Source organism: Arachis hypogaea, chromosome 19 (genome assembly GCF_003086295.3).
Source record: "Arachis hypogaea cultivar Tifrunner chromosome 19, arahy.Tifrunner.gnm2.J5K5, whole genome shotgun sequence".
NCBI lineage: Eukaryota > Viridiplantae > Streptophyta > Magnoliopsida > Fabales > Fabaceae > Arachis > Arachis hypogaea.
Genome location: NC_092054.1, coordinates 157,025,002 through 157,047,911, shown reverse-complemented (window position 1 = coordinate 157,047,911; position 22,910 = coordinate 157,025,002). Strand labels below are relative to the sequence as shown.

At 35.1% G+C, this 22,910-nt stretch overlaps 4 protein-coding genes across 6 annotated transcripts; 1 reads left to right on the top strand and 3 right to left on the bottom strand.

Moving 5' to 3' along the window:
• Positions 1-134: 134 nt before the first annotated feature.
• Positions 135-5,782, bottom strand: LOC112776047 (QWRF motif-containing protein 2). 2 transcript variants are annotated; one of them, XM_025820000.3, is made up of 6 exons: positions 4,061-5,782; positions 1,889-2,008; positions 1,471-1,587; positions 1,292-1,381; positions 749-856; positions 135-641 (listed from the first exon to the last, which is right to left on the bottom strand). In XM_025820000.3, exons 1-6 carry the CDS (start codon positions 5,483-5,485, stop codon positions 561-563), a joined length of 1,941 nt encoding a protein of 646 aa, XP_025675785.1. In that variant the 5' UTR covers positions 5,486-5,782; the 3' UTR covers positions 135-560. The 2 variants fall into 2 exon arrangements, with proteins under 2 accessions (XP_025675785.1, XP_025675784.1); XM_025819999.3 differs by having other exon boundaries at positions 749-859; positions 4,061-5,776.
• A 7,899-nt stretch (positions 5,783-13,681) lies between these two features.
• LOC112775152 (small ribosomal subunit protein uS14z/uS14y/uS14x) lies at positions 13,682-17,667 on the bottom strand. Of its 2 annotated transcripts, XM_072228097.1 has the most exons (4): positions 17,539-17,667; positions 14,755-15,059; positions 14,014-14,113; positions 13,682-13,862 (listed from the first exon to the last, which is right to left on the bottom strand). In XM_072228097.1, exons 2-4 carry the CDS (start codon positions 14,814-14,816, stop codon positions 13,854-13,856), a joined length of 171 nt encoding a protein of 56 aa, XP_072084198.1. In that variant the 5' UTR covers positions 14,817-15,059; positions 17,539-17,667; the 3' UTR covers positions 13,682-13,853. The 2 variants fall into 2 exon arrangements, with proteins under 2 accessions (XP_072084198.1, XP_025674414.1); XM_025818629.3 differs by lacking the exon at positions 17,539-17,667 and having other exon boundaries at positions 14,755-15,567.
• A 485-nt stretch (positions 17,668-18,152) lies between these two features.
• On the top strand, positions 18,153-19,536 carry LOC112775149 (uncharacterized). The gene has a single exon (XM_025818627.3). It carries the CDS (start codon positions 18,153-18,155, stop codon positions 19,218-19,220), a length of 1,068 nt encoding a protein of 355 aa, XP_025674412.1. The 3' UTR covers positions 19,221-19,536.
• A 247-nt stretch (positions 19,537-19,783) lies between these two features.
• LOC112775151 (uncharacterized) lies at positions 19,784-22,519 on the bottom strand. The gene is made up of 4 exons (XM_025818628.3): positions 21,832-22,519; positions 20,504-20,732; positions 20,280-20,404; positions 19,784-20,152 (listed from the first exon to the last, which is right to left on the bottom strand). Exons 1-4 carry the CDS (start codon positions 22,180-22,182, stop codon positions 20,066-20,068), a joined length of 792 nt encoding a protein of 263 aa, XP_025674413.1. The 5' UTR covers positions 22,183-22,519; the 3' UTR covers positions 19,784-20,065.
• Positions 22,520-22,910: the final 391 nt, after the last annotated feature.

The window sequence follows — 22,910 nt, the reverse complement described above, 5'->3', positions numbered from 1 at the left end:
GGGCGAGGGATACCGTGGGAAACCAAAAAAACAATATACAATTTGGCAGCCTTTACTCTTGTGCAAAATCAAGTGAAGCCTGTGAGCTAAAACTGCTAATCAGAAAATAAAATAGTGAAAGATGGGAGGAGGAATTGAAATGAAGTAGGCGACATACTCCCTAATAAACAATGATTAGTTGATTACATATAGTATAGATTTTTATATACATAGACACTGCTTTCCTCAGATGACAAGTGACAAGGTAATTGTATACAACTCTAGCTAACTACTGAGAGAGGAAAGCCACCTATTTTTCCTTTTTTCTTAGTAAATTGAAATCCAAGACACAAAGATATACTACACACAAAGACACATTACAAGACCACACCAGAACGAGGCTCCAAAACTTGTCAAATGAAATACCAAAACACCAGCTGTTAACTCTCCATGATTATTACCTTGTTGGTTGTTGTGTGTTATCATCTCATCTCCACCCCGTGGAAAATAAAAAGGCTGAGAGTAGTGTTAGCATTAAGAGTGAGCAGTCTGTCAAATAAGGATCAGTTGAGTTCTTTCTTCTACACATGTGTTGTCAGGCAGCTGCAACTTGGTACTCGAGATAGTTGTAACATATGCGTTCTTAAGCTACAATCCTTCACCTATAACAATATTTACACATACAACATACCAATAAGAAATTCATATACAAATTGGTCAATTGGGGTGAGAGAGAGCTTCAGAAAGAAAAAAAGAAAAACATGGCTACCTGCATGGCTGCTAATGAGGACAAAAAGTCCTTGCATTGCTCAAGCAAAAACCTTTCCTTTGAGGTCACCTTCACGATTTCCGCCACCAAGCAGTTAGTTTCTTCCACCTGCTACAAGAAACTAGTGTTTTTTAGAATACTGATAGAAGTGTAAATATCCTCTTATCTCTTACCCGATTCCGACTTCCCTAGTCTGTACTACATATGAACCATGCGATGAGTATGAGGCACCCCCTAGAAAATTGAGCCAACAAGCTTTTAGGCCATGCTACTTATGGTTTAGCATGTTTGGTTAACAAAAGCTTCTCTCTTGTAGCTTTTATCCAAACCATGATTTTTAGGTCATGTTAGAATTTAAGGTCCAATGACTGATTGCTTCAATCAACCCCACTAATTCAAGAAACCCGAGAATCAAACAAAAATATGGAAAGTAAAAATTATACACATTTTCACTCCATACAACCTTACATATACCAATGGACGACAATTAAAAGAACACAGGCACCTTGCTGAGAAGCACAAACACAAGAAAATAAAAATCACCTTTGATGAGAGAGAGTATATAGAGGATGCCATTGCCTGCATCACATCAACTGCTGACCCCAGAGCATCCTTTAGATTTGGTACATCCGCCTGATAAAGAATATCGGTTAAGATTTCACAGTCTAATTGAAAACAGTGAAGAGTGTTTCTAGAAGGAAAGAAAAACATGTGGCACATACTACTGCTTTTTCAACAACCGGAAGACGGAGGGTACTGGCTTTCAAAGCTTCAGTTGCTCCAAGCAAAGAATTGGCGTGATCTCTATCTAGATGGGCCCATTCTTCCAAATAAGAAATCTATGGCCAAGAAGAAAAAACATCAATAATCGGGGAAATAATATTAATAATAATAATTTTAATTTTTATTAGCATTATTAAAAGCATACTGATTAAATGCATTTAGATTATGATTCTCATGTAATCATGAAACCAACTTTGCATCAAGATATAAAAACATCAGCAAGTGCATGCAGGCATCTAAAGCAATAATGCAAAAAAACAATATAGAATTGTATTAAGTTGATCAACTTTGGAGTCGCATGCACTGCATACACGCATAATAGGTATTACATTTGAAACTGAAAACCCTGAACCATACCTGTCCCTTTAGGATGGAAGTTAGCTTCAACTTTTGCCTCAGCAACACCAGCTTGATTCTTTTAAGTATGACTGAATGCCTAAGTTCTGAAATTGTAACCCATGCATTCCACAAATGCCTCTGGTGCAATGAAATACATTTAAGTTAGCCTAACACTACATTACTATTTAGTAGTACAGTTATCAGCCAACAGAACAGATGTTGTCATCCTAAACATGGAGTGAATTATTTCACTACGCATGGAACTCGAAGTGCCAGTAAAAAAACCAGGTGCAGGAAACATTCTTTAGAAGTGTGTGGATACCTCTCATGATGAGCACTCCGGAACATTGTACAATCCAACAACTGTGAAGTGTGAATCAAACCATTGAATGTCACTAATACTAATATGTTTCTTGATCCTATTCCTATAATATGATGTAAGAAATTAGTAATGTTACTTTCATCGGACACCTCATGCCATCATAATGATAGATCAAGCTATGCTATCAGGAATTTCACTCAAGGTAACTAAACTACTCTATTTTCAGCTCATATACTTAAAGTTTTGGGGCCTACAAACATCCTCTATCTTGCATGTTACAGATTTTCTTCCTCAACATAGATAAAAAGGCTAAGGGTGAGTCTTGGTGCAATGATAAGGTTGCTTGATGCCCGGGAATTTGGATCCTCTAAAGTGAGAAAGTTGGTAAAGTGGTAAAGTGAAGGGTTAATCACTATTGATTTTGTAATTTTCATGAAATGTGTGCCCCACTATCTTAATTTAAGAGTGATTAACTCCTCACTTTACAACTTTACCAACTTTCTCACTTTAGAGGATCTTAATCCGATGCCCCGTGCTTAAGGTCATGGATTTAAATCTTGTGGAAAACCTCTCCGTTTGGGTGGGTACATGCTTATATTCTCCACAACCCCCACTACGTAGGAGAGTCATAAACTGGGATGCCACTGGTAACAAGGTCCATTTTAACCACTTGTAAACTTCCACCTGTAACTAGTTGTAAACTTGACTGGCAAATGGAATGACACTAGTAAATCAAGACACAGATTTTTGTTATAAAGCATCTTCTTGTTGTCAAACTGACAAGATAATTTTTCGGTTAGCACAAGGCAGGAAGTATTCTGAACAAATTTCCAAAGTTAGTATGACTAGTGGTCCAGAAAAGGTATGATTGTTCAACTAATACATAAACCATGTTGTCTTTCCTTACCCTGGATAAACAATCTCATGTATGTAAGCTTTCTGCAAGCATTTCCATTTCTAATAGTACGTTAGCATACTTAGGCTAGAAATTTTGGAGAACTCCTTGATAATCTTCATTTACGGAGAACACCCTTCTCAAATGAGCATTAGAATGATTCTATTCAATGGTTGATTTTTTTCTTCTAACTTTTTATAGAAAAAGAAATTATAGAAGAGGAAGGGGGCATCCTAACATAGATACAAAGAGATATGGCTAGCACCTAATGGGATAAACCTTGTGACAATGCAAATCATTTCTTGACATCAGGATGAACAATACTATCTTTACTTTTCATGCTTAAATACTAAATCCAAGAAGTATATAATTAATTTTTCATTAATCAGTATTCTATAATACCTAGGAGCCTTCTAGATAAACAACTCGATAGCCTGCCCTCCCTAAATATCAGATGAGAGAATATGAAGGAAAACCCAGCCCCTAAACCAACAACACTTGTGGGACTTGCCAGCAGATAACTAGTCGTGGGAAGAGGAAACACTAGAAGACTTTCACACCATAGAAGGCTAGAAGATTCAGATATTTAAGATACAGGAACAGTGTAGCTCTATCCAAAGAAGCAAAAGTGATTTGTGATTAATTTTAAAAAATGCTATTACCAACAATCCAACATGCACTTAAGCGTTGCATCTGCATATTCCCTTAAAATCAGGCATCAAATTTTCGTTTGAGCAATAAGAACATTCATCATTCACCCTAAGACTCTAGCCTATTAAACTTCCAGCACATGGTTATACAAAATTATTAGTCTGATGATGCACTCCAAGGCACATTACATGAAATGTAATCCTCACTAATCTAAATTGTTTGTTCCACAAACCATGCTGCAAAATATAAGCATTCAATGACATGACACAATTACTAGAAGAAAAAAAATTGACACCCCAATTTCAAGCAACTAAAAGCATACCTCTGCACTCAGTTTCTGAACCATGAAGGTAGCATCTGCCCTTGCATTAACAAACCGCCACTGCGCATACCGATTATACAGAAGCCTCAATGTATGTGCATCGAATATCCGATCTTCCCCTATCTTCCCTCTTCTCACATCAGCAGAGAAGCTGAGAATAGAAGGTGTACTACTAGAATTACTACTGATGGAGCTGGCAACAGCACTTCTGACCCTAACAGGACTGGCAATCCCCCTCGAAGGCGAGGATGTAGAAGATGCCCAAAGTTTACTTGGTGAAGCAGGCCGCGCTGGATTACCCCTGATAGGAGAAGCCATGGTTCTTGGAGACAACACAGGGCCACCACTATTATACCTTCTCAACTGAGAATTCTTTGCTGTACCAACCATTCTAGAGACAGGGCTTGTTGACAATGGTGAACCGGGATCCTGCAGGCGGCGCAGGCGGCTATTAGTCTCCTGCCAAAACTTGGCAGAAACAACAATGCCGCGCGGCTTAGCAGCAGCAGAAGGATAATCCTGCACACCTGAAGTGCTACCAGAGGAAACACTATCACTATCAGAAGCAGAAGCAGTGAGATCACTAGGAACCAATGGAGACTCATGATGATGATTATTATGCTTATTATCATCACTCTTCAACAACTCAGCTTTTCCCAAATCCAAACTCAACCCTGCAACCCCACCACCAAAAGAAGCCCTTCTACTGCCACCACCATCCAAAACCATCGATTGCTGCAATGCACGCACCACTTTCCCAGCCCCATTTCCAACAGTGCAATCCACACTCCTATAGAGGCTATTCGGACCTGAGTTCGGGTTCCGGGTCCGACCCGGCCACCGGTGCTGATCTCCGGGCCTTGAATTTTCCCCTTGATCTCCTCTCACGGGAGTTGACCTCCGCCGCTCCGGAGTCGCAGCGGCCTTCCTGGAGTTGCCGGAAGAAGGCGGCGTGGCGGTGGCGGAGGCCTTGGCCTTGCTGATCGGAAGCGAGAACGCCTCCCCTTGGAACGAAACGGAGAGGCTCCGCGTGGAACTGACAAGAAGCTTAGCGGCGGCGGAGGAGACATCGGCAGCGGCATTGTCGGGAACCGGAGTCATGGGCCTGCTGGGCCTGCGTCGGCCCACAGATTGGGAACGGTTGGGAAGGAGAGGAGTTGAAGGAGGATGAGACGAATTGGTTGAGCGAGAGAGTAGAGGAGAAGGGAACCTTCTAGAAGAAGTGGAAGACGAAGAAGTCGAAGTAGTTGAGGTTGAAGTGGTGGTGGTGGAGGTGGAGGGTGAAGGAGACATGTACCTTGAAGAAACTTGCCTCCCCTTGGGTCTTCTAGGTATGGTAGAGGTGGTGGTGGTGGTGCCATTGGTGGATTTCGAGGGCAATGGGTCGGTTGAAGCTGCTGCAGTTTCAGAAATGGCAGCCACCATTATAAGAAACTTTGGGGGATAAAGGTGGGAACTTTACCTCACATTGCTTGCCTCAGTTACTAAAAAGGGGGTTTCAGTTTCAGTTGAGGGTTTAGAGCTTCGAGAGATCAAGGGATTCGAGTATGGCGGAGAACGGCGAAATGGGTATGCGCCAGATTCAGTATTCGCGACCAACAGTGAGAGAAATAGCGTTCCAGGTTGTGAGGGTTTAGAGAGAGACAAGAAAAAAGAAAGAAAGAGGGTTGAGAAAGCCAAGTAAGTAGGTAAAACTAAAACAATGAATATGGCTTCAATCTTAATCAAATTAATTAGCTAATCACCATTTATTTAATTTTAGTGCTGTTATTCTACTACTTACCTCTTTTTTTTATTCTATCCTCTATATAGTTTCTCAGATGTGAATTAAATTTCTCGCTACCTTTTTACTTGGAAGGAATGAATGATAAACAAGTTTATGTTACTTGGAAGAGTTGAATTTTTAATATTCTTTTTCTTATCAAGTTACCTACATTGTTATATAAAGTTAAAAAAGGGAAAATCTAAACACCTTGTTAGTGCCTTAATTAGCATTAGCTGGTTCCCTTTTTCCAGTACAAAATATTTATTTCAGAAACCGTGACCAATTTAATGGAGTCTTCATGGATTAGTTGCATAAGGTTTACTAGTCCAATCCCTTTTGTTAACCGATATTACATCAATCTTATTTTCTTGGAAATATTAATTATGTTAGTAGCTAGATTGGCATGTCGTACATTATTTGGTTGCCTGGTGGGGGAAGAGATTTGGGAGGGAAAATAACTAAATCAAATTGAACACATATTTAGATGCTTAAATACATTAGTAGATATTTGTTATCTATTTCTTCATCTTACCAAATACAACATTAATGTAATAATGTTGTTCCCTTCAAGTCTTCAACTAAGCCATAGCAATAAATGATACCTTTCTAGAATTAAAAGTAAGGGAGGGAAAAAATAGAAAGAGAGAAAAGAAAAGAAGCAAATTTTCATATATTTTTGTGTAAACACACAGCATCATTTCCAATTTTTAGTAGCTTGTTTCCATTAGTTTCCTTCTTAATTACCTTTAACTGTTCCATTACTTGAGGCAGGGGCATTGACTTTATACATAGCTTAATACCTAAATAAAATTAGTACTAGTCTTGGTGGATATGCTCATGGAGTGAAAAACAAAAATTCCTTCTTTCCTAAGCATAAAAGAAATTATTTGCTAAATTTGAATAATCACGAGATTTAACTCAAGTATATAATTTATATCCCATTATCAAAACGATATCTATACCATCGATTTTATCTAATAAAAAAAAAATAAGATTTAACTAAGTTTATTTGTTCATTTAAAATCAGAAAGTTTGAATTTCGTATTATGTATGCAATAATCTATTGTTCTTTGTATAGGTATTAAAATTCAAACCGATCTAACTGCTTATCCAATCCAATCCAAACCAAAAACCAATTAAAACCGCACTAATTCGGATTTGATTAGATTTTATTTTTTGCAAACCGCTGGATTTGATCAGATTTTCATAGCTGATCCAATTTAATCCAAACCGCACAATATGTTATAATATTATTATTTTATTATTATATTTACAATTATACTTAATTACTTATAACATGTTCAATTTGTTATACATTTTTCTATTATTCATGTATTATTATTATTTAATAAATATTTTATTTTCAAAATATTATTTATTTATTTATTTATTTTAACTAACCTATAATTTTATTTTTATTGTTATGTTATCGTTGGCTTTTTAAGATATTGTTAAAACTTGTTATGCCATTGTTGGTTATTTAAAATTTGATGTTGAGACTTGTTATATGTATTTAATTTTTTTATTTAAAAAATCACAAATCCAAACCGCTTGTAATCGGATCGAATTGGATTTCCAAAAAATGTTCATCCAATCCAAACGGCACCGCACATAAATTAAGCCTTCAAATCGGATGACTTTTTTTCTTAAAACCGAACCAAACCGCACTGCGAACACCCTCTGAACAAAACTCAATTTTGCAGCGCATTAATTTTTGATTTACCGAATTAAAAACGCAGTGAAAAAATGTGTAATTTTTATTACATTTCAGCTATGAGGCTGTCTCTTTCATGTTGGTGTGAAATATTAATTTTGCCGTATAAGCAGCAGAGTGTTTGATTTTCATAAAACAATAATACAAGAAAGTGATGGGTCTTACTTTCACGTGTGTATATTGCATATGTATAAAATTAGTAATAGTAATTAATAATGTGTGTATTATTATATATAATAAACAGAGAGATTTGTGAGAGAGAGAGAAAGAGATGAATGAGCTAACCCCTTCATGAAAGGAGCTCTAAAGCAGATACAGTGGTTGATGCCATCAATGAATTTATTTTGGGCCATAAAGGCTTAGACATAATCAACCAAATAAAGGGCTAATAGTGATTTTTGCAAGCTAAGCTATAATCAATTTGATTATTATTAACCTGCAGATTAAGATGCCACATCTCTTTCTAGCTATATGTCCCTGTCCCTCTACACCCACTCATTGCACCCTTTGAACGCATCCATCTCATTTCTTCATATCAGCATCCTCCTGTGTTTCGAATGGAGACGGAGAGTGAGTTATACCGGATTATGTCTCAGTATTATATTTAATTTAATATAAATATAGAAATTAAATGATAGATTTAAAATTTGAAAAGTTAAATGATGATATTTTTTAGAAAAAATATTATTATTATTTCAGTTTTCGTTTGTAAAAATTTCAATTCTCTATTTTCTATGTGATTGTGTCCTCACTTTCTAGAGTTACTAAAAAAAATTAAAATTTTAAATTCTAAAACTAAAATTTTAATTCCATCACTAAACATAATACTGCGTGTCAGTCTTCCAACGTCAGTTCGAGTATCTAAAAACAAACGCCATCTAGGTCTAGCCTTTTAGCCACTTCAATTTATATATGTATGATTCCTTAATATTCTGTTTCTCTTACTAACTTTAATCCAACAATGTTTTTGCTCAAATACAAAGAAAATAAATAGAGTTAAATCCTACTTTGGTCTCTGAAATTAGCGAGTTGTACTGATTTGATTCCTGACTTTTTAATTGTTACAATTTGGTCCTTCAGATTCAAAAAAGTATACAAATGTAGTCCCTTATATATCTTCCGTCGCAGGAACTCAACATAGCAAGACTTGAGCTATCTCAATAACGGCATTGAGGAGGGACTATAGTGGTGCACTTTTTTTATCTGGAAGACCAAATTGTTGCAATTGAAAAGTTAGGAACCAAATCAGTGCAATTCACCAATCTCATAGACCAAAATAGGGCTTAACTCAAAATAAATATATACAATTAAACTTTGACAAAACACAACAATAATGTGTTACAGTTCAGTATTCTCAATTAGGCCTAAGACATCTTATCGATCTAAATGCACTTTCTGAGAAGCATAATTAAGTTACAAGATACTCGAATGAGATCATATCTCACCATAATTGGAGATATAATTCTGTATAATTATTTTAAATTTCCTGCTATTTCAAGGATAAATAATTGTATATCTTCATGAAGCAAACATCAAATTGAATATTATTCAGAAATATACAAGTAATTTGACGTGGGATGACTTTATAAAGTAGTTGAAAACCAAAATGAGATACAGTTGAGCACCTTAGAGAAGCAATCAAAGAACTGTATTGAAAGCAAATTATGAAATGCCTTTCATTTTGTCTATGTCAAAAAATGTGCCATATAGGTTGTGATAATGTTATATGAGTATGACAGCATATAATTACATCAGAAATTTTGTGAGGCCTAGCAACAACTCTGTCCAATTAGTCTTGATCTTACTATCTGAAAGAACCCGAGAGAAATTTATGATTTTGGGTTCAATTAATTGAATTCTTTTTATTTTCCCATAATTAGTTAATGCAAACATGATTATCCACTATAACTAGTTACCTCAAAAGGGAAGGAGAGTGATTACTCTTTAGCCAGTTGGTTATTTGCATAATCAGATTGCTGATTAGTGATTGCCAAATAATAATATATTAGCTTTAAAATCACTGATCCATAATTATAAATAGATAGAGTAAAGTATCGTTTTTGTCCCTAATGTTTGCGGTAAGTTCTATTTGTATCCCTAACGTTTAAATCGTACTATTTATATCCCTAACATTTATAAAAGTGATTCAATGTTATCCTACTATCAATTATTCTCAATTATTATCACTTGGATGCATTCATCCTTAATTAGGTCTCACTTGGATGTGTTCGATTTTAATATTATACCTACTATTTATGTTTAGATTCAATTATGTCCCTAGAAAAGTGAATTATGTAAATGTTGTAGGAATTAGTTTCAACTTTTGATGAGCTATTTTTTGGAATAGATCATCGATTCTATACCAAACATTTATATTCTAACTTGAAGAAGAGATTTTTAAAACTCAAACTAAAGCGTTCATGTGCAATTGATGGTAGAATAACATTAAATCACTTTTACAAACGTTAGGGATACAAATAGAACGATTTAAACGTTAGGGACACAAATAGGATTTACCCCAAACGTTGGGGACAAAAACGATACTTTACTCTAAATAGATAAATCTATGATCTGTGTCCTGTGATGATAGCCCTACTTAATAATGGATCACTCATCCATGGCAAATATATAAAAAAAAATGATGAGAAAGTGCACAATCTTTGAAGGCATGTGACTTAAGCCACACTCAATGGAATAATCGGTTAAAAAGTAAACACCCACTTAAAAGATATGGGGGTTTGATTAGTTTGCTTCGGAAGTGATTATAGACATAGACATATATATAATAACAGAAGATAATATTGTATTATTAATTAAGAATAATATTTTGCTTCTGTCCCATAGCTTTCCAACGTTGCTTCACCTTTCCACCGCAACCCCACAAGCCCAGAAATGAAAATAATAAAGAAAGAGAAAGAAAAAAGTGTGTGATTATTAATTGTTTATTTATCAAGAGAAAAATGTGGAATATACAACAAGGTTGGTGACCGTATTATATTGGCGGCTAATGCTATTCTGCATGCTCCAAATTCCAAAATGAAGTTATTATAATATATTACTTTTGGGTTAATGATCCTTGAAGCCAAAGATTCAAGATCCTTGATTTTTCATTTGTTGAGCTAAAAGCTTTTGAGTACTCAAAGAACACACAAAACATCATCATCTTCTTCTTCTTGCCTGGCTTACGTCACTTTGTACATGTTCTACACAAAATTAATATACCAAGAATATGATTAAATAAGAATATCACGTTATAAGCTCAATAAAAACTAGGTGAAAACTTAGCTGCAGTCGACTTCAGGTGAAATTGATACCTGAGAGCTATTAAATGATTTGACTGATTTGAATAAATTTTCATCCAACGACTCTTAGATATCAACTTCACGTGAAGAAGTCGACTTCACCTGAGTTTTTACGTAAAAACTAAAAGGTATGTCATCAAGATTCATGAAGTCGTTAACTCAGGAAACTGCCAAATCATGATATTAAAAGCATACATTAAAAACAGTAAATACCTAATAACTGTTATATCGAAAAGATGTAACAGAGAGAAAAAGAAAATGTAAGATTTTGTTCATTATTATCACCCAAAATCACTATGATTTAGACATCGAAATTTCTTTGCAGATTGTCCTCACAAGCTCCTCCATAAAAGGTACGAACATTACATATTTTGGTATTTCATTCATTCGTATACTCTAAATCATCGCTACATGGGCGACTTGCTTACTTATAAAAGTATTCCAACGTTTAAGTCGGTATATATATTTTAGAGAAAGTTTAGGGACCAGTACTTTTATTAAAATTTGGTCAGCACTTAACCAATAAAAAAAAGTGGATAATCCTACACTATTAGATGTAATCTCACACTATTAAAAATACTAATAATGGCTAATTGATGGTTACAATAACAAAATCTGCTGGCCTCCTAATACTTCTTTATGTTTTATTATTGTATCCAGACTTAAAAACATTTTATTTTTCTTTTTTACTCTTTATAATAACCTTACTTCATTATGTTCTGGATGGCTTAATTTTTGTTGCAATCAACGTAGTCGTTACTTCTCTGTTTAATTCCTGGAGTGTTAGCCCGAGATATTTTGGATGGATAAAAATGGAAGTAAAATATTATGCATAGCTTACCACAAAATCAGGAAGCCATTGGAAGGAGCCTTTATTTGTTCCTCTTCTATTCTTATCTTAAAGCCATAGTATCTTGTGCAGTAAATTCCTTGACCATTAATTAGCATCTCATCACAGCATAAACTTCAGTGAATAGATCACTTTATATAAAATAGTTACAAGAAGGATTCTTGTAAAGAATAAAGGGATACCGAAAATGACAGCTTACTTGTGTAATGGATTATTCTCTTGTATCGTTGCTTACAATTACACATTTACTTTTTCTCTGAATATTAACCATTTTTACTCATTTTTAAAGCTATAGCATTTCATGCAGTGAATTTCTGGGCCTGTAATTTTCATACCAGTATATATAAACTTGTGTGGAAAGTTGAATAATTGTAGTGTATGATTCTTGTTTTCTTGTGAGAAAAAGATATCCCGAAAATGACAGCTTACTTGTGTAACGATATATTCTTAGTGAAAATTCATGCGTTGTGCTTATAATCTTTTAACAATAAGGTGACTTGAGCATAATTTGAATCTATATTTTCCAACATAAAAAACTTTAAGAGTAATTTATTTATTTAATAATTTATTATTTATTAGAGTCCATTGTATGTTATTACCCTAATGGATCGGAGTATTGGTTAAAAGAAACGGGAGGACGTTTGTAATGTCTAATTTAGTAATGGTAGGTAACAATACGAAGGACATGTTTGATTTGCTGAATCCTTGTCTGGACGACACATGGATGGTGATAGGAAAAAGGTGGATAAGACGAGATATAAAAAAATGAAATGGAGAATGGCAGGTGAGTGGTTCATGCATGAGAATAATAATTGGAAGGAAAAGATGAAGTTGAAATAACTTGGAGAGGAAGGGAATAATTTAGAGAAGAGGAGCAAAGTGTTTGGTACAACATACTAATAAAGGGTAAAAGCAGGTAAACATGAGCAGTGTTTTTGTGCTTTCAGTTTGTTTTCTTTTCAATGTGGGTCGCAGCCACCACCTTCACTTGTTTTCAGTTTGTTTTCAATGTTTGTGTCTAGTTCCATTCATATCCAACTTACAAATGTAAGTGCGTCAGTAAACATTATATGGAGTTCATTGCATTAAATCGAAAGAGAATTCCATTTTCTATTTGTTGTTGATTTTGGTGTGTTTATGAGTTGGAGTTTGGAGGAGAAGGGACCAAAATCAATGAATTTGAAGAGAAATATAAAGACAGCTTTAGTTACTCTTAACACTTACTTTTCGAATTTTTAGACTTACTATATATATATAGGGTGGAGCCTGGATCATGGCGCTCTATTTTAAAATTGGAAATTTTAAATTTTTAATATATATTTTATATATTAAAAGCATTGACAATTGACCTGTTATTAGCAAAATCTTTATGTTTGGTTTTAGAAACGGTTTTTTTATTAAGGTAACAGTCGTTTAAAAATGGTTTTATAAAGGTGAAAATTCACGATAGTTCTATAAACACAATCATCGCTCACCATCTTTTTTTTTTCATTGGAGCATAAGAAGTTCTTTTCTTTTCTTTCCTTTTCTCTTTTTGACAACCATAGTGAAAACTCCATCTAAATTAAAAAAACATAGCTCCAACCTCAAAGTGAATTCCTGAGGCTAGAATTTGAGAATACTCGAGTTGCTCAAATAATGTAGAATTCCAGCTTTTGCCTTTTATACAATTTAATTTTACTATTTTTATCTAAAGATTTATGTTTATCTAAATCTCAATCCCCAGCGCCCAGCATTCAATAAATGATAGTCAATTTACAAGACATTACCGTGGGTAATATCACATTTAATTCAAAGATGAAATTAGAAGACAAATAAACTTATGCAGCGAATAAAACTATAGCGTCCCAACTTTTTTCCCACCTGATATAATAATGCCTCCTCATTATCAGTTTAAACTTGTTTTCAATCGTGTAAGCAATAACCATTAAGAATAGAATCCAATTCCCACAGCACGAAGGAAGATTAATGCATCAAACAAAAGGTGGTGTATACCAGACAGTCAAAAACAATTGATATTAAAATAAAATATTCATAGTTCCACTGCTCCAGTTCTGATAATAAACTAGTTTGCCATAAACAACTCCTTTAAGATTCTCACATAATCCCTAATGCAAAAAGCTAAAATAGTATGGTGGGCATCTGACCAACCATGCAACCCTTCAGCGGTACTGCAACAAGAAAAAGAATTGGAATGAGAATCAAGACATTACACATAACTCACACACACAAGTCATAGCATAACAAAACAAAGGCAAGCAACCAATTCGGCAAATTGGATTAGGGCAAAGGCAACAACTGAGAGAAGCAAGCTCAGTTTACCTTGATGAATCCGATTTCCTTAGCGTTGCTGCGGAAGCACTGCCTGCAGCACATGAGCCCATACTTCCTGATCAATCCATGGGGGTTTCCACACACACGGCTGACAAAAAAGTTAAAAAAAAAAAAAAACTGTCAGCAAAGCTCTATCAACAAAATCAAACTGCATCAGATAAGAGTTACACTAGAAAGTCAACTTTCCTTTCGGAGAGTATCAGTCAACTTTTCTGATCCTAAATTCTACATTCTTAATTTTAAACCCTAAAATCTCCTAAAAAAGGGGTTAAAATAATTTTATAATTAAAAAAAGTTGATTAAAGTTGGCTAATTAACAAACTACACGTCTACACCACATATGCACCCAACAAATTTCTATTCAACAGCACACAATTTCTTTTCGTGTAAATCTCACAAGCTTACGCAGCAACAATACAAGCTAGAATTGTAGAAAGGGGGAAGGGACCTATTAGATCCTTAACGTAGGGTAAATGTCATGATTATTCAATATGAAGAATCTCAAACCTATAGTCATAAACCCTAAATCATACGCACCTAATTTGCAATCACTATCACATAATCCATACAAATAAGAGACATATAACTGAAAAACTCAGCAGAGACTGTGCCATAGAACATGATAATTCGCAGGATCCAAGATAAATAGACAAGGTTTAAAGCACAAAAGGAATATAACAAGGTTAGAACATTAGAGAGATTAGAAGTGAAGAGGATGAAGAAGAATACCAGGTGCGAGAACCAGGACCGTAGTTCTTGGGGTGAGAGTTCCAAACGTTGGAGTGACCCATGGCTATTGCTTCTTCTGCTTCTGCTACGGTGGTTCGCTGGATCCAAAGGTGAAATAGGTAGCTGCAGAATGAGAATGAAGAGGAAGCTGCTCATGCCACTTTATAGCTCTCAACCTAAAATTAGGGTTTCCGTTTTTTTTTTTCAGTTGATGGGTCGCCAGTGACGAAGATAAAAAGCCCTGAAACTTGCAACTAAAGCCCACCATGAAAATAGGCCCACGCTAGAGTTTCCTTGAAACTGACCTGAAAAAAAGTGTCAAACCAATTCTTTGACCTTTGTAGATAGGGGACGTATAAGTCTCTCTAGCGTTGGTTTGGATTTTAAAATTTTTTTATGTTTCTTATTTATAAAAGATAAAAAATTTATTTGTAATTAAATTTAGTAAAAGACTTATTTATTTTTAGAATAAAAATTCAGAGACTATTTATTATTTTTTTTCTTACTGAATTCAACAATTCCAAAGCTAAAAAAGTATCATATATCCAAAAACAAATTACGTTGAAGATAATTTGGTGAGTTAAGCCCCATTTTAATCCAAATTCACGAGTTGCACTTATTAAATCCTTAAGATTTTAATTACTCTAATTTAATTTTCTAAATTTTAAAAAATGCACTATGTTAGTCCTATGTCCATTTTCCATCACTGGAGCGAGTGACGTGGCTTACCCTTTGTTAATGGCTAATGTAATTACACCAGTTCAGTTCTTTCCCCGTTTATAACATAAACCAAAGAACATCCTTTTCTTCTTCTTCCTAATAATAATAATAATCTGTCAGGTAAACATCTTTTTGGATAAAACATTTAGCATGATGTATTTGGTGTAGTTTAAATGGAATACATTTTGAGTTGTTGTTAGCACAAATAAATTGAAGACGGGACAACAGTTAGAAAAAAAGCAGATCAGTCATAGAAGGCTAAGAGTGGTAATATTACTATTGTTCTAACGAATGTTGGGTAGACACCTGATGAGAACTTTTTTAATATCCACTTCTAGATCTTATTTTGGATTGTCTTCGTGTATGTGTATCTGTTTTTGATGTTGTTAAATGAGTTATTAATCATACAACCATTTAATTCAATTCAATTCAATTCAACACTTGTCAATAATCAAAATAAAATAGTTGGATTGGGAATGAAAGAAAACACAAAACAAACCACAGGAGGTTGGGTCTATCAATGACAAAAGCGAAGCAAGTGATACCCTGACAATGAAATCGAGCGACAACTCAAGGCGCGCGCATGAAGGTTCCGAGTTTAGGGGCAGGTAATGGAGGTACCTAGCAGAGGTGAGGTGGGAGAGAAAGCGGGACCACCCATGCCATGTGTGGGAGCTGAGAAAGGCAAGGTGACGGAAGAAGAAGGAGAAAAAGCTAGTACAATTTGAAAGCATAGCTGCTGCTAGTACTATTGTTGTGGTTATGGATGGTGATGGTGTTAGGAGAGTTTGAGTTTGAGAGGAGAGCGTGTGAAAGATGAAGTAGGAGTGGAAAGGCCACGAAAGTTTGCAGAGAGTAAGAGGAGGTGATGAGGAGATGGAAGAACTTTGGGACGGTATAAAAAACAGATGCACATATATGAAGAAGACGACATGTTTTTTGGTTTAGCCATTTAGGTTATAAACTTATAATGAGGAAAATGACTAAATTGGTGCAATTTTACTTATTCACCAGCTCAACTAACCATTGGTAATGTCATGTCACTCACGGTGTTATTGTTCCGGCGATGTAAACTGAGCATGAGACTAAAGTGATACACTTTTTTGAATATAAGAGATTAAATTAGAGCAATTAAAATCTTAGGTAGTGTTTGTTTTGAGGTACTGAGATAGAGATTGAGACTCAGTATCATGTTTGTTGGTTCAGAGATTGGTATTAACATTTTTGTCTTTGTCCCTAAAATTTCAGTATTTCAGTACCTCCAAAAAGTGAGGACACAGGGGACTGAAATTTTTAGAAACAGAGACTGAAACTTTAATAATATTTTATACCTAAAATACCCTCATTTTAATTAATTAATTCTAATTTTACCTTTTGTACAAATTAAATTAGAGTTTCATTCTTGTTTTAATTTCTATCTCCCACTTTGCACCAAATAAAATACTAAGATTTATTTCTGTCTTTGTCTCTCGGTCTCAGTCTTTCAATCTCTATCTCTCCACCAAACACTACCTTAGATACTAAAAACAATGCAACTTACGAATCTCAATAGCTAAAATCGGACTTAACTTTCCTTTGGCCAACCCATTGGATTTTTAGGTTTCATATTCGTTTTGCTTTTATATCTATCTTCATTCAGTTATTTAATTTTATATTAACATAAACACTTTAATTTAATTCTAAGTCACCAAAAAAAAAAATTTTTATTTAAAAATTTACTGCAACTAATAACTACATACATAAGACAAAATTTAAACTTCAGCACTTATTTAAATTGATTAATAAACTAATTGTTAGACTAATTTAAATTAGTAGTTTTACCTGTGTACATAATTACCTCAATAATATAGATAACATAAATGTTTGTGTGAATTTACATTAAAATTAAGAATAAATATAAAATAATTAATTTTTAATTAATATTAACTAACTATTTAACTTTAATTTTTTTTAATTTAATATTTTTTAAATTTAGAAATTTAAATTAGAAAAAAAATTGATATGAGTAAAAAAAGTTAATTCTAATTAAATTTAAAATTAAGTGAAGTTTTATTTTTGTGTTACCTCCATTTTGCCTGGGACAGTGATAGAGAAAGGAAGGAAAGAAACCGGTCCGAAGCATGTTTGAGTTGTGATTTGTGAAGCCGAAGAAAGAAAAAGTGAGAGGATTGGGGGTTAGGGATTGGGAATCATGTAATGTTCCAATCTCAACCTCTCTTCTGTTTGGTCTCTTCCACCCCCCTTTGACCTTTCTTCCACCCGCCAATACACCAATTTGGGCCAACTCAACTTCATAGTCAACTCTGGTAACTCTCTTTTCCTGCCCTAGCTTCTATTCAATTTCCCAACTTTCTTCTCAATCTCACCTCCCTCCCCTCTCCTCTTTCGTAATTGATCCTTCATTCCTTCCAATTTTTGTTCTTTACTTTATCTTATTGCCTCGGTACCCTTGGGGTGTTCAATCTTTGATTTCACCTCAATGCATGTTCTGCTGTCTCTATCGCCAATTGTAATTCTAATCGATGGCCACTTCGTGGATTTGATATTGATTTTGTCTATGGCTGTTGGTTTCTGATTGAGAATGTGGTGAATTGCAGATGATGACACCGTTTGGGAACTAGGGTTTAAGAAAGCTTTTGTTTTTGGATTACTTGGATTGTGCTGGATACTCTAATCCTATGATTCTGAGAAGACTGGGTGACATGACGATATCCAAAAGGAAGTACACTCGAATCGACACTTTGGAGCTGAAGGCACTACTTGGCCGGAGGGTTGGTCATCAGAGAGCTGACAAGTACTTTGATCAACTCAGAAGATTGTTCAGTTCAAAGATCAGCAAATCAGAGTTCGACAGGGTTTGCATCATGGTCATTGGGAGGGAAAACATCCCTCTTCACAACCAGTTCATTAGGGCAATTCTCAAGAATGCTTGTCTTGCCAAATTCCCGCCGCCGCCGAAGCCGAGAGGTTCTGCCAGACTGGGAAGTGTTTCCAGTGTGGAAGTTTCTAATGGGAGGCAAAGCAGCTCTATACTAACACCATCAGGGGATGCATTATCCCGGTTAGCTGCACAAGATCTCAAGTTCAAAGCCCGCCAAAATTCTCTTGGCAAGCAACAAAGTCTGGCATCTGATGAATTTGCCTTCAAGACACAAGAGCAGCAGAGTGCAACTGAACTGAATTCCCTTGACAGTAGAGCTCCTGTTTCTGTTGAAGATGGAGAAGAAGTTAGACAAACGGCTGGAAGCCCCAGCATCCAAAGCAGGAGCCCAGTTACAGCACCCCTTGGTATATCCATGAATTTAGGTTGCAATCGGAAGCTTGCATCAAATGTATCTTTATGTAGTAAATATTATCCCGAGACCTGTCACAGCATGGGAGATCTCCCCGACACGAGATCTTTGAGGAGAAGGTTAGAGCAGAAGTTGGAGAAGGAAGGTTTAACTGTGACAGTGGATTGTGTAAATCTTTTGAATAATGCATTGGATTCATATATGAAGAGGTTGATTGAATCCTCCCTGGTTTTAGCTGGGTCAAGAGTTGGAAACGAGCAAATAAGGCTGCCGAGTCGACAGCTGATTAATTCAAACGGAATGCTACCAAGAAGGTACATGCAAACAGCACCTAGATTGGCCAAAGCATCAATCTTAGATTTTTGTCTTGCGATGGAGCTAAATCCGCAAGTTCTTGGACCAGATTGGCCGATGCAGCTTGAGAGGATTTCCATACGTGCTTCTGAAGAATGAAGCCTTTGTTATCAATAGATCAGAAATTTGCTAGTAGATGAAATCAACAGGGAGGAGTTAGTTGCCAAGATTTGTTGAATGGTTAGAATGTTGAATTGTTTTCTTCAGCTGACATAACTTAGCAATTTTGTCTAGGCCTGAAGTCGCACAATTTGCCAAATCTGAATAAGCTATAGTAATTTAGTTATTAAGATTGGTCATTGTTTGGTTGTAGTCATGTTTATACAAAAATGTGTACTTTCTACATAGGATTAGGTTAATTGTTTCAAGAGTGCAACAGAATTTTCAATGATATCCAGTTCTTAGTTTTTTTTCATCTTTTATCATCTCTATTTTAGTTCACCTGTTATTCATTGAAGCAAAAAAGCATCGCATTCAGAGTGCTAAACGGCTAATCTCAGTTGTGGAGGTCAACAATATTTTAGTTGACAGAGTTATGACTTGATCTTGAATTTCTGCAGAAGTCAAGTCATACGAGGAAATTTCTGCAGCATAGTGCTATGTAAGTAACAAATAATAAAGTGAAGACAATGCTTGAAAACATGGCTAAAAATGGCCTGAAGTAAGAAAAAGAATGTCTTCAATAATATAACTTTATAGAGCATCTGCTTGGTCTACTCATTTAAGAAACTGACTTATACAACCAAAACAGAGAGAAAAACAGGGCTTAAAAGAATTGATGAAACTTAATATCCTGGTTATAACTATATTCTATAATTATGGAAGATGTGAGATCAAAATTCCCGGCCGAAACCAAAAAGATTTGACTTGTATGCCACAGCTTCCATATAAACTCTCTACAGTGAGTCAAAGTCTCGAAGATGAAACAGAATTGACACTGTTGATCAGGATGCTGTCTTTGCTTTCTCTAGGCTTGCCATGTAGGTCATATAAATGGTCCACAAGTAAGAAAATGAGTTAGTGACGAGTGGCTGTCAAAATGAATCCAGGCGGAAAATCATGAGTTAGCATCACAAAAAAATATCATGGATATATTCAGAGCTATCATTGATAATTGTACATGTCATTGATATTCTGAGATGAGAATTACACACATACCTGTAAATGGACTGGAACGAATCTAAATGTAATAAAATCACAAAATGGCCAGTACATAACTCCACTTAAGAATGTAGGAAGAAAATCACGCTTTAAACGTGCAGCAATCTCTGTGCTACTTTCACCTGCCAACCAAGTTAAACTGTTTAGCACATCATATTCACAAAACAGATTATACAGAAGAAACAGTGTGATAGAGTATATGCTAGAAGGATTGCTCATACCCTGCAATCGAGCATTCAAGGAGAAGAAGACAATAGTCATTGCAGGTCCGTAAATTGTCTGGCCCATGACCATCTTCTTCAATGTAGACAAAAGATCCCTTTTTGGGAAAAGCTTTGACACAAAATTGAACCAGAAATGGAGTGTTGGTCCTAAAATGATCATGCCATATCCTGCCATGCGTAAAGTCCTTACGAAATCATAAGAATCTTGTGATTGCCGCACTATAGTCTAAAGAAATTTAATACCAAATACTATGTTAGTATGACAGAGACAACAGAAGTTCATGAAGTTTAATACCAAATACTATGTGTTGACAATATCCATATAGTAGAATCAATAAGGCTACAAAACTGCACAGGAATGTGAAGTAATGTACTTTTTGGCAGAATTTGGGAGTGAGTGAAGGCTCAAGAAGGTTACCCATGTCATATGATCATAGTGCCAGAAATTCAGGTATGACTTTCAACAGTAAATGACTCTGAATCGTATGCTTGTATCACATGATTCAATCTATAGGTTCTAGCTTTTGGGCTCTATTTTGATTTCCTCCTCCTGGTTTAAGCCATTAAGCTTCTGGGTTGTGTTCCTTCTTGTCATAAGTCTCTCACTTATGTTTTACCAGCTTTCTTCATGTTTTAACTTGTTTAGCAATGTCTAAATATACCATGTTCATTTGCATAACTAAACTTTAGCATAATCTAAAACACCTCTTGGACAAAGTAACAAAACAAACCTAGTGGGCGCTATAGCAAAAATGTAAACTACAAAGAGAGACACATTAAAACCCTAAGCCATCTTCTTTGATTCCATACATCATGCAAAAACAAATGGAAAATTCTCAATAATAAGCCAAGTCTTACAAAATCTTAGCTTCATACCTAAGGAATTGCAGAAGTCCCCATGTCATTAGGGCAATCTAGTAATCTATAGTTCCGTCCAATCGAATTATGAACATTCAACAAGGGAAAGACATATACAACCTTAACCCACCAACCTAGAAACACTGTCCACGATATTGGAAGCCATAGCCTCTAGGTCAAAAAACAGTTACCATACGATTGCACATAAGATCATCCTCAACACAAGACAAAGCATCACTAGAAATTTCATAAACTTGGCGAGGAAGGGATCAACATTTAACCACAAATATTTCTGTAACCAAAACTAAAAGCTACATGCTTTCATTACCCCCAAAAATGAAAATCAAGTTTTATAATAAAAGCAAAGCAACAAGTCCAAAACTTTGAACTGAACCGAATCTTGTTCCTTGCCAATAGAATTCACGGGTCCATTAAAAAAAGAAGCATAAGAAAGGTTGATATGATACCTGAGCAGATAAATCAGCAGCGATGTAAATGAGAGCAGAAGTAACACTTTTGGTGAGAATGGGCCAGGACTTGACCATCCCCAAATACCAACCCACAAAGCCAAACTTGGCAAGTGAAGCCGATGCAGTTGTAGCAGTTGTAGAAGATGATGAAGAACAAAAAGATGAAGAGAACAAATATGGGGATATCTTATATTCTCTGGGTTTCAGCAGCTGAAGATAAGGCCTGGACTGCAAGTTCTTGCAGAGAAAAGGAAAAGGAGAAGAAGGAGCTCTCGTTGGAGCAATGAAGCGCCTCTGCATCAAAGCATAGGGAATCCTAGCGGGGTTCTTCAACAAAGCGGCACTCATTTTTGCCTCTTAATTTTGGAGAGTAAATTTGAGTTTTAGGCTTTGGAGAAGAAGAAGAACGAAGAAAGTTTGATGCTTTGGGCTTTGAGGCTTCTGGGACTTCCTAGTATTCGGGAAGATTGGTGACTCCTCCGTCGTATGATGTCAGAAACAGAAATGTGAAGTTGCGGCTTTAAACCCCAACATCCCCTTCGATTCTAATTTGCTAACGTACTCGCTTTCTTCATTTTATTTTATTTTATTTTATTAAAAGTATCATCTTTTTGACAAAATATGAAAATCTCTTTTTGTTTCAAGTTTGTTGCTTCATACATATTTGGTTGGCCTTTTACTCTCCTTGACTCTTTTTATTTAGAATAATGTTATATGTCTAAATATTTTTATTAATTATATTTAATTAAATTAATTTAATATTAACAAAAATTAATTATAAATAATATTATTTTAACTTTTATTATTTAATTTGATTCGACTTTTTTTTAATATTTTGTGGGTATATGCTCTTTTTTCACATTAATAATTTTTTTGGTCGACAGACTCCACGTCAATATTAATCATACAACACATAAAAATAAGGGGGGGGGGGGGGGGAGTATAATAAGACTGAACTCTTCGCGGGAAATAATTTTTCTATAGAAATTCCTTTAGTACCTTTATTTTTGTGAATTAATGGTTATAATAAAATCATGAGTTTATATATAATTAGAAATTATTAAAATTTTAGAAAT

What these genes read in the sequence shown, in the direction of transcription:
- LOC112775151 (XM_025818628.3), bottom strand. Translation starts at nt 22,182, where the DNA reads ATGAGTGCCGCTTTGTTGAAGAACCCCGCTAGGATTCCCTATGCTTTG. An exon ending in CTTGAATGCTCGATTGCAGG is followed by an intron (nt 20,405 to 20,503) that starts GTATGAGCAATC and finishes CTTGGTTGGCAG; the next exon opens with GTGAAAGTAGCACAGAGATT. An exon ending in TCGTTCCAGTCCATTTACAG is followed by an intron (nt 20,153 to 20,279) that starts GTATGTGTGTAA and finishes TCATTTTGACAG; the next exon opens with CCACTCGTCACTAACTCATT.
- LOC112776047 (XM_025819999.3), bottom strand. Translation starts at nt 5,485, where the DNA reads ATGGTGGCTGCCATTTCTGAAACTGCAGCAGCTTCAACCGACCCATTG. An exon ending in CTTCCATCCTAAAGGGACAG is followed by an intron (nt 1,588 to 1,888) that starts GTATGGTTCAGG and finishes TCTTGGCCATAG; the next exon opens with ATTTCTTATTTGGAAGAATG. An exon ending in CGGTTGTTGAAAAAGCAGTA is followed by an intron (nt 1,382 to 1,470) that starts GTATGTGCCACA and finishes ATTCTTTATCAG; the next exon opens with GCGGATGTACCAAATCTAAA.
- LOC112775149 (XM_025818627.3), top strand. Translation starts at nt 18,153, where the DNA reads ATGATTCTGAGAAGACTGGGTGACATGACGATATCCAAAAGGAAGTAC.
- LOC112775152 (XM_072228097.1), bottom strand. Translation starts at nt 14,816, where the DNA reads ATGGGTCACTCCAACGTTTGGAACTCTCACCCCAAGAACTACGGTCCT. An exon ending in GGTCCTGGTTCTCGCACCTG is followed by an intron (nt 14,114 to 14,754) that starts GTATTCTTCTTC and finishes CTTTTTTGTCAG; the next exon opens with CCGTGTGTGTGGAAACCCCC.